Raw genomic sequence first — 14,105 nt, forward strand, 5'->3', positions numbered from 1 at the left:
TCATCAACAGATTACAAAGACATGCTCCTCATCAACAGATTACAAAGACATGCTCCCTCTTGCTTGCTTTTTTCTGTGGTCCCATTAATTTTTCCATCTGTTCTGCAGGAGCTTTATTTTAACAGAAGGAGCATGAAGCGTCAACCCCATGCACAGCCTGTCTCTTGGAGGATGGAAGAGGAAATTCTGAACAACTGAAAATATTTGGCCTACTATAGCTTGCATCAATGTTCTAATCACCAGAATAATCATCATGAGCACATCGCTATAACTCTCAAAGATAATTTTGATCTTTGCTTGGGTTTTTCAAAGAGGTAGGTGTCTACCAAAAATTTTCATTGGTTTGTATTCTAAGTGGATGGAAACACCAACCTGCTCTCAGTCCCTAAGAACTAAAGGGAGATGCAACATCAGAAACATGGTCAGGTTCTTAGTGTTTTTGTCCATGTCTGGTTCTTCCTTAATTCTTCAGTCAGAGTCTCCCAGCACTGTTTTGATTTCCCTAAAAATCTCTGTGTCTGCGTTTCCTTATTCTAGCAGGCAAAAACAGATGAATTGCTCCCCATAACAACAGAAAAGTAAGGAGGAAAAAAAAAAAGATTAATGGAAAAATCTTTTTGTTCAGTAACCTTCAAAGGAAGCAAGCAAATGAGGCTAGTTACAGCAGTTTTGTCTAGTATTTTTGTGTATAGCTCAGTCAGTAGGTTTCTCTTTCCAAGTCAAAGCTCAAACTACTTACTTTCAACATAAAAATACCTTCAAAAGTAACAAACCATTTACAGCAAAAACATTCTGTAGGATACAACTGTGCTTTTTTTTCAAAATTCTATGCATTTTCTTTTAAAGAAAGAATGTTTACTATATACTATGTTTTACCTATTAAAGAATTAGTTGATTATATGAGAGTCAGGTATTAAATAGTTTTGACAGCAGTAATTACTGAAAAGCAAAACAATATTTCATTGACTATGAAAAGTGAGAGGATGTGGTAAAAAAAACACAGGGTATCACTTACAGAACAAAAGATTATACACCTTATAACTAATTTGTGTTTATTAAAAGAAAATCTTATTGTGCTTTCTCATCTCTAAAAAGCAAAAAAAAAATCTCTTGAACACAGTATCGATCTATTTTAATTCACAAATATTCTTCTGCTTAGTCTAAATAGGAAAAAGAGAGCAAATCAAAGATAACAAATTAAAGAACTGCTTTGCAGTTCCTGCTCATAAACTGAACCACCTAGCCTTGTAATTGCAAATTCAAAAGTAAATTTATAAATTCTCAACAATCAACAGTACCTCGGTTTCAGATGGAATAAGAACCAGTAGATAAGAAAAGCAAGGAGAGATGATCAGAGAAAAGCAAATCAATCCTCTTTGTGTGTTTGAGAAAAAACAATTTTTCTTTCCAAACGCTTTCTCCCTAGATCACATAAACCATTTTCGAAGAAAATGTGGTGCAGCACAGAATTAAAAAATATCTATCCCAGTTCAAAAATACTACCTTTTTTTTGGCTTCTACATAGACACTCAGTTATTTAGAAGAAATTAAAAGCTGTCTTAAGAATATAGAAGACTAACATTAATGATAATGATAGATGTGGCCACTCCAGATAATCATATACTCCTGATCATATGCTTTAGTGCAATGGTAGGAGTGCCCGCAATTCACAACAACTGTCACTGCACAAAGGCCATTCCTAAATATATTAAAAAACACGTTGGGATTTTAGAGGTCATATGGGACAGCGCAAGATAAAATACTGTAGAGCAATCTTTTATATTCAGTGGAGGATGTACGATGCCACATATAAAGACAGAAAACCTGCCAGCATGGGCACTTACTTTGCAGAAGATCAATGACGAGATCTTCTACTTGGAGATGTAACATTACATATTTGAGTTGTTCCTAATGGTTGCTCTGATATGTCTTTCATCTTGGACCACTATTCTTCTAACAGTGAGGAAGAGCTACATTTCTATGCTGGTAACAACTGACAAGATCAAATGGAGTGAAAAAGGTGCCAGTAAGACACATCCTGTTTTTGGCAAACATCATCGCACTGCAAACACCGTCAATGCTTGTGCCATCTCAGTTTGGATGGAACTTCAAAATCAAGACACCTAATATTAAAGAACTTAAATAAGACTGGTTTCAATGACCGCAGGGACATAAAATGGCAGAAAGAACATTGTCAACAAGTGATTTTCTAAGAAGTGTTTAAATTCATCAGACTGTACAGGTTTTCTCAGACTTGGCAAAGAAAGAAAGCACTTTCAGAGGCAGAGAAAAGCCTGCAATTCATCATATGACTGTGCATTTCTAGAAAAATCCACTTGAAGTAGACTCTGAATGATAACAAACCAAAAAAATCTGCCATAAAAACACAGGCATGCAGACTAGACACAGTCAGTAAGGGAAACAAAAACTAACAAAATGAAACCAAGCAACCGGAAAGCAAGGCCCATTGGCTTCCAAATGCCAGAAAATACAGGGACTTTTACTATTATCTCTTCAGACAAAAGGGGGGAGGAGACAAACATTTAAAAAGACATTTTTTCGCCAAATAATAATGGAAAGATGGAATAGCTGGTTGGAAGGGACCTCTGGAGGTCTTCAGGTCCAACTCCCCAAAATAATCATCATCAGAATATTTTCTAGCATGAATGCCATCAAGCTTCCCCCCCTAAAAATACAATTCAGGAAAGCACATCAGATTACATATTGTAATGTTAGGACATGCATTAAGATTTCTGGCAACTCAAAAACTATGTAGCTTTTACAAAGTTTTCGTAGAAATATCTTTTTCTTACGACATTTATGACAATTTTTTAATTTTAGTTAAAAGGGAAAATTTATACAAAAGCAGAGATTATGTTCATTACTTGAACACACTTTTACAAAATTGTATCAGCTAATGCCGAACATGTGTATTTGAAAGATATTTGGTATTTTTTAAAGATGTGTTAAAATTTCTGAAACGAGCAGCAAAGACTCATGATATAAATATTCTATCTACAACTATCTGAATTTTTATTTAACAAAAAACAGCTATAAAATTGTGGCTACATAAATTCTAAACATACGTAAGAAAGGAGCTCTATTAATTTTTTTCCCACTTTTTATAAACTGTTTTAGTAAAATCTAGACAGAAATAGAATATAAAACACTATTTATCTAAAGAGAGACAGTTGCAACAAGACTCAGCGATCATATAGTATTCACAAGCCAAAGGACTGTAAGCTATCACATTTTCTAAGCAAATGTATTTCTGTTAATAGACCCAAGCACATCATTAAAGTGTTTGGTGAACTCTAAAAGGGCTCTGAGTGCATCTAATTCTGCCAGCAGTAGCAAGACACCTGGCTTTGCCAGCTGCTCCGCTGGCTCCTGGGCCCAACCGTTGTTCTAGGTTTTCTAAAACAGAAAATGTCCTTTTTCTTTGCTGTTGCTTCCTCTTTCTTAGAGGAAGGCATTCCCTGCACAGCTTCGGAAACGCAATTAGACTGCTCTATTTCTTCCCACCTGAACATGCTGACTTTTAGTTGCTGCAGGCTGCAAGAAATACTCGAGTGTATTAATACAAAATGCTACACTGCATAAGGAGGTAGCAACTGTAAACACACAGCTTCAGGGGTCTGAATGATTTCACAAAAATAATTCATAAAAAAAATACACCATGCATTTAATGGGAAGCAGATAATCCTAATATTTCTCACAGAAAACTTTTTTTGGTGCACTGATGCAGTCTACGCAACTTCGTCTTTTTATTTCTAATTTAATAATGAACCTCTCAAGCACAAATACACACCTAGACAAATAAGCATAAATGCACTGCGATAGCAAGAAAGGGCACGTTTTATAATATAAATAAGCCACAAACAGAAATAACACATTCAAAAAGAGATCTCTCTCCACTAACCAGAGTGATCATGATGATTTACTGTATTTCAGGTGCAGGCACCGGCTGACATTACAGCTGTTTGTACTTTTTTGCAGCAAAAATCAAGCTGAGCAACATTTCAGCAATTTGCATCCAAGCTAAATGGGAAAGCCAACTCACATATGGGCCTATTCTCTCCTTCAGTGCACATGCAACCTCATTAACATTAATTAGAACTGCATATACACCTTAGAGAAAAATTACTTCTATCTGTAAATTATAAAAATCTTTTACTTATAAATTGTAACCATACAGTCTTGGCCACAGTGATTAAGGACAGCTCCAGATCAACACACTGAGGAGCAACATTCTTTACTTAAAAAGACTATATAAACATCCTTTTCATCTAAGCTTTGTTTTTGTCTTTCAAATATGTTTTGCATTTGAAAAACTACAAAGGCCTAGGAAAAGCTTCATTGCTTCAGATGTCTTGATTCTTTTAACATGTTTCTACTACATTCCTAGTGCCAGATTAAGAGCAGGTAAAGAGAACTGACCACTATTTAATATGGGTCACATTTCTACCAAAATAGTTTTTGAGAATCCATCTTGTTTGACTTACTAAATAAATAAATAGTAATTAAGCTTTTTCCTTACTAACTCAGCAGTGGTCTCTTTCTAGTACACCATCAAAAGGGGGACTTTTGGGGGACTGCACCAACGAGTTTAACTACTACCAAGTACATTTTGGCATTGCTATTTAACTGTTCAACATAGCTTTTATCATAGGTATTATCTCCCTTTTCCTCATCTGCAATTTCCTGCATTCCTTTAATAGCTAGCATGAAAGTGCTACTTGTTAAACACTTCACATTGTTTTTCCCAAAGCTCAGAAAATCTGCTGCCAAGTTCAACTTAGACACTATATATGCATATATGCATATGTTATACAACCTATAAACTTTTAAAAGTTTGCATTTCGGTTGCATAAATTAGTGCTTCATAAATTCACTGTTTTCTTCCCACAGTTAATCTCTGTACAATCTAAATAGAGTATCCAGTAAGAGCCCTTGTTTCAGCCCAAATTACCTTCCATGTATTCCTTATTCTACAGTTACTCGTCCTTCATTACAACCTCTGCAAATTCCCATATATCATACCATATATTTTCAAAAGTCACACCTTGCAGGATAATACTGGAGTTACTGGTGAAAAGTGACAATGTGTCCTTTCTAAAAAGATAAAACATCAAATTCTATTAAACAAGGCATGTCCAAATCTGTAGTGTAAGAAACCACATATTCACACACAAAAGTCTCAATAGCAGCCAACAATAAGTTGGTTGGATCAGTCCTGAAGGATAAATTTCCTCAAATATTCAACATGTATTCTTTCATCTTGACAACAGTCCATCCTAATTCTATCATATTCCATCCTTGAGGGACAAAAGTGACTCTGCCAATTTCCTCACATTTTTAGCAGTCTTTAACCAGTCAGATGCTGTTGATTGCATGCCCTTATTTTCAGTAACTGACAGAAAATTTCTTGCACACAGACTGGCTTCCTACACAGTAAACTGCACCTAACATAGCTCCAAATTAACAAAAATGAAAAGGCAGTATAGGAAGACTATGGAAAGTCATATTAAGTCAGTCGCTAAAGAAAGACAAATGAGCCAAGTACTAAATATCTGTATAGCTTTATGCTCTGTACAAATCCATAAATGCACATGAATTTGAATTTACCAGTAACAGAACACCTGGTTTTCATCTTGTTGTGCTTAAAATTAATCAAATTCAAAGATGATAAATGACATATTGTTACTTTGAAGTCGCACTATATTTTTCAAATATGGATACACCTTTTCTTTCCCTCAGATTTTCAATAACCTAAAGGAAAAATCCTGAACAGGAACTTGATACACTAACTCCTACTGAGATGGGAAGATGTGTTTACTTCTTAACAAGAAAGCCCATTAAAGCCAACAAAGATTGCAAGTGCCTTTAAGTAATTAGATTAACAAGCAAAGATTTATCTCCCCAGATTTTTAGTCCACAGAAATATTATGTTTAGCTTATGACTACTTCAAAAAAAACCAAAACACACAAAACACTAGTGAGATACTTTAGATACTTTATCAATGGATTAGCACTACATCTTGCTCATTTTATCATGTGCAAGGAAGAAAAAAAATTTTAACATTTTTTTAAAAAATCTTTAAAACACAGTATTCTAAAAAATCAATTTGTCATCCTATAATACAAAAAATGAAATTAAACCCCATTTTCACCATCAGGTACTTTCTTTCTAAATTTTTGATAAACACCACCTCTTGTTCAGCTCTTGCCCTCATTCCAACAAGCATGTTTTCCTCTTTCCACATTAGTTTTTTTAAATTTTAATTCCAAATCCAATGAGAATACACAAAACAAGAGTCAAGAATCATTATCTATAGTCAAAAAGAATAATTTGGAACTTAAATTGAAATCCTTGTATATAAATGCAGAGATTCCTTGGATGCATTAACTTCTTAGAGAACTGCAAAATATCAAACAGTTCATATAAATTATTAGTATGATGCTAATTTTCACCCTTTTATGAAAGCGTGTTGTTTCTTAGGGAGAAAAATACCATAATGTGAGGTTTTGTGATGGAATTAAGTTAAAGTAAGAAGATATTTTCATTTCATAGCCACTGAAACACCTTCAAGGCCATACCCAAAACAAAAAAGGATCTCAACTTATTGCTCAGCTTATTGAGAGTTTTACTGCAATATTCTAGCTGTCTCTAGAGACCTCAGGTTGCATGGAGTTTCACTTTTTTTCCCCCTCTCCTAATGCATCTGTTACTGCTTCCAAATTAATGAACAGTTTAAACCTAAACAGACATCCTGATCTATAGACTACATCCTTATATGGCTGCTGCAGGAAGGACTGAAAGGACATTAAAGAAAAAAATCTTTCACATTAAATCTTTGAAATTATTAGGCTTCCCTCTTTCTAAGATCTTGCATTTCCTCAGTCTCTATTAAACAGACAAAACATGAGAAGGTCATTTAATATTTTACAGGTAAAAAAATAATTTCTTTGTCAGACTGAAGGAATGAAAAACAATTCAGCTTTCTACTAAATTCTTAATTGAGCACCAGGCAGAATGTAATATTTATAAGCTGAGGAAGGAGGATTGTTGTTTGGGTTTTTTGGGGGTTTTTTTTTTAGTTACTTCTTAACAACAAGAAAGCCCATTAAAGCCAACAAAGACTGCAAGTGCCTTTAAGTAGTTAGATTAAGGAGCAAAGATTTATCTCCCCTAATTTCAAAATGACTGAGTTTTAGACATCTAAACTTGAAACAATCACCCTAAGCTCTTCCATAGTCAAGTGAGAAATACAAACCATCACAGTGCAATTTATTTGACCTTTCCTCAGAAGAGATGAATAGCTCATTAGTCCTCCTCATTTCTTACAGCTGACTGTGATGGAACTTCTAACAGCCATTTTTATATGACCAAGTTAGGACAAAGAATTCCACCAACACTGTCCAATATTGGTTCCAGATATATTAATTTCAATAACTTACCCTCTATGGTTAGAGTACCCATTTTGGATTCTAAGAAATCAAACAATGTGCTTGGTGCAGATGGTCTGGCATTTCCTAGCTCTTCTTCATCCTCAGGTCTTATTCGTCCTCGGCCCTTTCCTTTACCTGCAAACATCACACGGAAGTTATTTGGGAATGAGAGATGAAGGAAAACAAGCAAGTGTTCACATTTCTTTTTAGTATTCTTAATATATAAAATGTTTGTATTTCCTACCTTAAAAATTTAATCAAAATAAATCTAGATATTTTCCTGTTAAGGATATTCAACTCTGTGACTTAATATTCAAAAATTTTGATGAAAATATAATACACAGAGATCTTTTCCAAGTATTTGCTCGCAGGTTTGCAATGTGTTATAACTTGTGGGAAAAGAAATGTGTAGATATGCTCTTACGTAACTACATTAGCAATCTACCATACACATATTCCTTTGCTCATGAATGTTTTGTTCTAAAGCACTTCTTTGCAAATTATACCTCTAGGTGGTGGTCCCTGAATGGGTTTCTGTTTACTGCCATTCAGAAGAAAATTTAATGCCGCCTCTAGACTGTTACTGTTATCCATAAGGGCCTGTCTTGCTGCTTCTTTGCTGAAACCCATCTCTGTTATGTGTTTTAGAGCCTTTTCATCAACCTGAAACAAAAGATACACACAGAACGCATCATAAGTTACAACAGAGATATAAAACCACCAGATTTGTAACTGTACATTAATACTTAATTAAAACACTAATTCATATTTCATTGATGATAAAAATTTCAGCCTTTAATACAATCTTTACAAATAAGCTCTCTTAGGTCTAAAAAATTGGCTAGCAGAGATTTTATCATTTTTAATTCATTGATTTTCAGTTTTAATATTAGGTGGTTTCAAACAGAAATTCCCCTAGTCTACCTCTTCTGCCACTGCACAATGTCTGACAGACAGTAATACACTCTCTCTCAGATGAAAAGCAAAAGGATCTTTCAAAGTAGCGCTGGTATAAAAACAAGCCTTTTGTTCCTGTTTGAACCTTTTCACAGCTCTTACAAACAATACAAAACCCAGTTACGTATTTCTTAAAATATGGAAAACATGTAATCACTATTCTGTAGAAGAAAACCAAGAAATACAAACAACTTTATTCTTCAGAAATACAGGCTTTCTTATTGCAAGTTGTACAAAACATAGTGACAGAAACGTAACGTAGGAATCGCAGAGCATGAATTATAGAAAATAGCCTTACATCTGCACTGTGCTTAAAAGACTCAGCTGCTATCTCTTCTACTGCAGACAGACCTACATGCACTGAACATGAAATGAGGGGGGAGAGGGGGGAGAGGGGGGAGAGGGGGGAGAGGGGGGAGAGGGGGGAGAGGGGGGAGAGGGGGGAGAGGGGGGAGAGGGGGGAGAGGGGGGAGAGGGGGGAGAGGGGGGAGAGGGGGGAGAGGGGGGAGAGGGGGGAGAGGGGGGAGAGGGGGGAGAGGGGGGAGAGGGGGGAGAGGGGGGAGAGGGGGGAGAGATTTCTGCTTTCCGCTTTCCAGAGACCTCTGGCAGGCCCTCTGTCCTTCCTCATCCCACACCCAACCAAACTGAAGCCAGTTAGCCATCCACTGCAACAGTTGTAACCAAGTACATTCTTACCTGGAGTCCTATGATCAATGCAACATGTAGCCAACATGTGACAAAATAACAGTACAGTGGTCATAAAACTCAAGAAACTCACTCTTTAAGACACATTCTTCCACTGCTTAAAAGAATTTAAATTATTTTAGTAACAAAAATGTATATTAGAACTATGAAGAACTGTCAAACAGATAACATTTATCCCCACCTCCCCCTGTTGCCACAGTTTTATGATGAAATTACTCCATTCCTCATTTTCTCCTGATATTTGATGTGTTCATTCTTAGTTCAAGATAGACTGTGTGCTCTGGACCAACAGATTTACGCAGGTCTCCTTTGGAGCAGAGAACCTAAATCGGAGCCCATGATTGCTATCTCAATACAGACATTTTAGTAAGCCAGATATAAGATTCCAAATAACTTTCAAAACCATACTCGGCTATCCAAAATCATTGGGAGGTGCAAGATAAAACTTTGAAGGGTTTGGATAAAACTTCTACACGCTTGGTTGAGTTAACCCCAACTGTTCTGTGCACCCTTCTTCATTTCCAAACTCATCAACAATATTCTTGGATCAAATGTCCACAGACTGAATAAATACAGGGAATGGCAACTACTAAAGTTTCCAAGATCCAGTCGGGCAGAACGATCATGTAAACGTCTACAGGGAATGGTCATCCCACTTAGGTTTACTTTCAATTAGATAAATCTCCCATTTTTGGAGCGTTTTTGGTTTTAAGTCACAAAATATGACAGATCCTCATGCTGGCCGTTCTCCTAGATTCTGCTGCATGGCAAAGAGGGTTCAATAAAGGGGGTGCTGATGTGCCAGCTGCTACTTCCTCAGCAAATCTGTTTTACTCTTCTCCTTCTTGCAGGTATAGTAGCTGTCTTGAACGAGAAGAGAAATTCTAGCTTACACTACTGCTGCACCACCTCCTTTCAGTGGTGGAAATTTGCCAATTTCTCTGTCTGTAGATGCACATGACAGCTATGTTCATCAAGGACTGGCAGAAAATGCAGATTCATACATACAGTACCTTTGCTCTGAGCTGTGGAGATATAATCTTGGGGAGGCCACACTGAGACCCAAGAGAAGGGCAATCTCCCAGATATAAAGACTGTTCGAAAAAGAAGGTAATATCTGAAGCCTCTGTGGATGTCAAAATCTTTCCCTCAACTTTATTTATACAGCACATATCTTGCCAGTTCTCAGATATAAAACCAGGAAAAAAAAGGAAAATTAGACTTGTAGGACATACACTAGAAGGACTATAGGGAGCAGGATGACTGAGCTAAGTAATCTACTGTCTACCTATAAATGAACAGGAGAAACTATTTCTTTGATTCTTATTTTGTTCATGAAGATATAGTGCTTCAGGTTTCCCAGAAGGTAACACAGTAAATGGTTTAAAAAACCTCTGCTCTTTAAATATACACACACATACAAATCAACAATCAAACCAACTTGATATCACAATTCCAAGAGATAAAACAAATTTATTATCTGTTCTCTTAAGATCTAAAATGATTACATAAAACTGAAAAGGTGTTTCTAGACTTACTGGGTTCATATTTGCTTTTTGTAAAAAGCAACTAGAAGTGTTAAATGACTTCATAAAGTTTCATTAAGTTGGAAATATTGTTATTTTACACTGCAGTGTGATAAAATTTTCTTGCAATTCATAGGAAAAAAGCACAGAATACTTTAAACGTATGTTTTAGCCATTGTTTTAAATTATGTGGAACTTTTTTTTAAGTCTACTTAGGCAGACACACAGTTCTCAAGAATAATATGTATCGCTGGTCTTACACTGGGCATAGGAATGATTAAATGACCTCCTGACACCCTTTTAGCCCTTTTTTCTACAATTCTGTATTTGGCATTTCTAAGCACAGTGCTGGAAGCAGCCATCTTATTGAAAGAAGATGGTACTTACAATATGAACAAAATTCAAACTGGCAGTTACTGTTCCTAAATGTATTTTCTTGTGCTTGTTAAATTTTTGGTAAAAGTAAATAAGCTGGAAAATATTAAACAGTAAGTAATTGATATTTATAATCAATAGTCTGATACTGGTATACTGAGTTACCACATTGTCATGACACCTCTTTCAGCCTCCTTTCATTACTCAAATCAGAATCATTAATTGTTACTGCATACTTGGAAATCTCTCTCCTGAGTTTTCCTTGATTACAAATACAACCTCCACCATGAACTTCTACATTGCTGAAGCAAGCAAAACAGAAGTTTCAAGGACTACTCATCTTATATCCATTTAGTTCAGTGAGGTGATCCCAAAGAACACTTCTTACTAAATATAGTTAGGAAATAGACTGAAATATGATGTTTTAGATTAAGAAGCATACTTCAGATTCTCCAATGGTAACTTCCACCTTATTGAAAACAAAACATTATTTGTGACAATGTCAGCATGACACTCCAATGCTACAGCAGAAGTATTTCTACTTTGCAAGTTTAAATATCAGAAGCAGCATGTAGTTTTCTCAGTGTCAAATGAATGGTTTAAAACAGATTTTTGTAAATGAATATTAAATTTACATGGAAGAAAAGCTACATCAAAATGTTACTTGACATGCTGAAATTGAGAAACAGAAGTTTTCCTGCCTAAAACAAATTAATCAATGTTAACATGCAATACTCACTTAAACGAGAAAATAAAACTATATTGTAGTGAACTATACCACATACACTACTACTTTCCTTTGTGAGGACACTGTTTTAATTTTTACTGGGTAAGAAGACATTAAAGTTTTACAAAATCATGCTGAACCTCAGCTATCTCAGTAAGGTTAAAAAAAAAAAACACCCTAAGCATTCTAAAAAAGACTTTAAAATAAGTTGAAAAGAAAGTCTCATTCTTCAGGGCTTTGTTATTGTTGGTTTTTTTAATAGTACACGTTTAAAGTTACATTTAAGTCTTCAACCTTACCAGTTCTCGGTAGACACCTTCATTTTTCCCCTCAGGTTTTGCAGTCTTCTCTTTCTGGAACAGTTCCCTGTTTCGATTCCCTCCAGCACTCACACTGAGATTACTTCTGCTATTACCACCACCTCCTCCGAACGTCTTGGTCTTTAGATAAGCACAAAAATAACATTTCAGTAAACAACACTTCAGAAAATAAGCCTTAATGTTTAGCTACTACACAAAGTGCAGTAAACTTGATGCAGCTGTATTTTTTATGATTGTGCTTTGTATCAACAAATAAAGTGCTAATTTACACAAAAAAGATTAATTTATTTGGTAGGACCTTATTTTTCCCCCATGCCCAGATTGCGCTGTAAAAAAGGTACATAATTTCAGTTTTTATGAGTTACTTAACAAATTATAACAGCAAGCTAAAATGGAAAACTGAGGGAGGGCATAAACAACTGATGCATTAGAACAAAATTTCATAGCTATTCTATAGCTAGCTTCTGTCTATAAGACAGAACTCCGGGAATCATGGGTTTCTGAGAACTGAAAAAGCAGACTGAAATTAATAATCTGTATTTATTACTTTAATCTCATTAGTTTAACTGCAAAATCCACACATTTTAATAGAGCTATCAAAATCCTATCTACAATAAAATATTTTGTGATACAGCTGTATGTTCATCCCATTAGCTGCATTTGAATAAGAATGCACTCATCAATTCAAAAAGGATCCACTGTTTTTGATTTATCTTTTTAAGGAGATATGTAAGGAGGCAAACATAAGAATGTACTTTTGTTTTAAGAGAGAAATACTTAATTACTTAAAATAACAATAAAAGACCAAACACAGTAAGTAAAATGCTGCAGCACATGCATTCTAACCTCCTTGCTCTTTGCTACTTCTGCGATGGCAGCTGTTCTCTGCTTTTCAAATTCATCATTGTCAGCAACCGGCTTTGCAGTATTTGTCACTTGCAGAGTCTTCCTGCGATCAAGCTCTCTGCTATCCACTTGTACATGAGACACACATTTCTGGTAGTACAAAAGAAAGTTTTAATCAACTCTTCTGTCTACTCTCGTTTGCAAAAAAATAAAGCATTATTCCATTAGAGTAGCACAACTTTAGAAAAATAATGTGATCACAAAAACTTATACAGAGGACATTTAGCTATCTTTGTTGACGGCAAACATCTCTGCTCCACAAGAGAGACCAAAGAATTTACATTTTCAGCTTAGTTCATGATGTGGCTAACACTATTTTTGTAAACATCTTTGTCATCTAAGGGGGGAAGATGTTGGTGCCTACAAGATACGGCAGGAAGAATCAAAGGCCCCTCCACATCAGACAAAATTGAAGCACAAACTTGAGTGAAAAGTGTTAAATACGAATTAATTCAATAAAGTGACCCGACCACTGCATTTTTTTTTTAATTTATTTATTTTAAGACTAATAGCAGTGATTTCCCTGGATGCTGTGGTTATTCAAAGAACAAATCTTTTGGATCTAGGTCACCATGACTGAAGGTGCTTTGGTAGCAAATGGAACTAGAGCCCCTAGATACCATGATCCAGGCTATTTTACAAAATGTTGTGACTTTATACTTCAACAACAAACAGAAGTTCACCGTACCTGCCCAAAAGGCACAAAAGGAGGAGGACCACCTTCTGTTCCAATGTTACTTCTACTGTGTTTTGCTAAACTCTGTAAAAGAAAATTGTTGATTAATAAATTGCAAATAAAAAACAGATTATCTGGTAACAGTCTCCATTTCAGAATGTAGATGAAACTTGCAAAATAAACATTTTAAGCACCAAAAAAAGTATGATACCCTTTTAATCAAGTATTTGGCTCAAGTGGAAGTTAAAATGTATGGTCCTTTAGTGTCAATTAGTTAAGAACTGTAAAGTGTCAGCTATTGTAACACAGGAAACATTTGTCAGTCAGTAGCAACCCACACTTTAAAGGAATCTGCAAAATGTAGCTCTTATTATTAACTCTTCAGTTTCTGAAGCAACAATTAAACACTGTTTATACTCAACCAGAACAGCAACCCATACATAAATGAAATAGAATACAAA

General features: G+C 35.4%; 1 protein-coding gene across 6 annotated transcripts in view; it reads right to left on the reverse strand.

Annotated features, from left to right (window-relative positions):
- TDRD3 (tudor domain containing 3) overlaps positions 1-14,105 on the reverse strand; it is a 114,403-nt gene that overhangs the window by 32,956 nt on the left and 67,342 nt on the right. For all 6 annotated transcript variants that reach the window (XM_064504779.1, XM_026111445.2, XM_064504784.1 and 3 more), the window contains 5 exons: positions 13,657-13,728; positions 12,909-13,058; positions 12,042-12,182; positions 7,959-8,115; positions 7,462-7,587 (listed from right to left, as the gene is read on the reverse strand). In XM_064504779.1, coding sequence (XP_064360849.1) covers positions 7,462-7,587; positions 7,959-8,115; positions 12,042-12,182; positions 12,909-13,058; positions 13,657-13,728 — 646 coding nt within the window. The remainder of the gene's footprint in view (positions 1-7,461; positions 7,588-7,958; positions 8,116-12,041; positions 12,183-12,908; positions 13,059-13,656; positions 13,729-14,105) is intronic.

The sequence above is a fragment of the Dromaius novaehollandiae genome, chromosome 1 (genome assembly GCF_036370855.1).
Source record: "Dromaius novaehollandiae isolate bDroNov1 chromosome 1, bDroNov1.hap1, whole genome shotgun sequence".
In the NCBI taxonomy this organism is placed as follows: Eukaryota; Metazoa; Chordata; class Aves; order Casuariiformes; family Dromaiidae; genus Dromaius; species Dromaius novaehollandiae.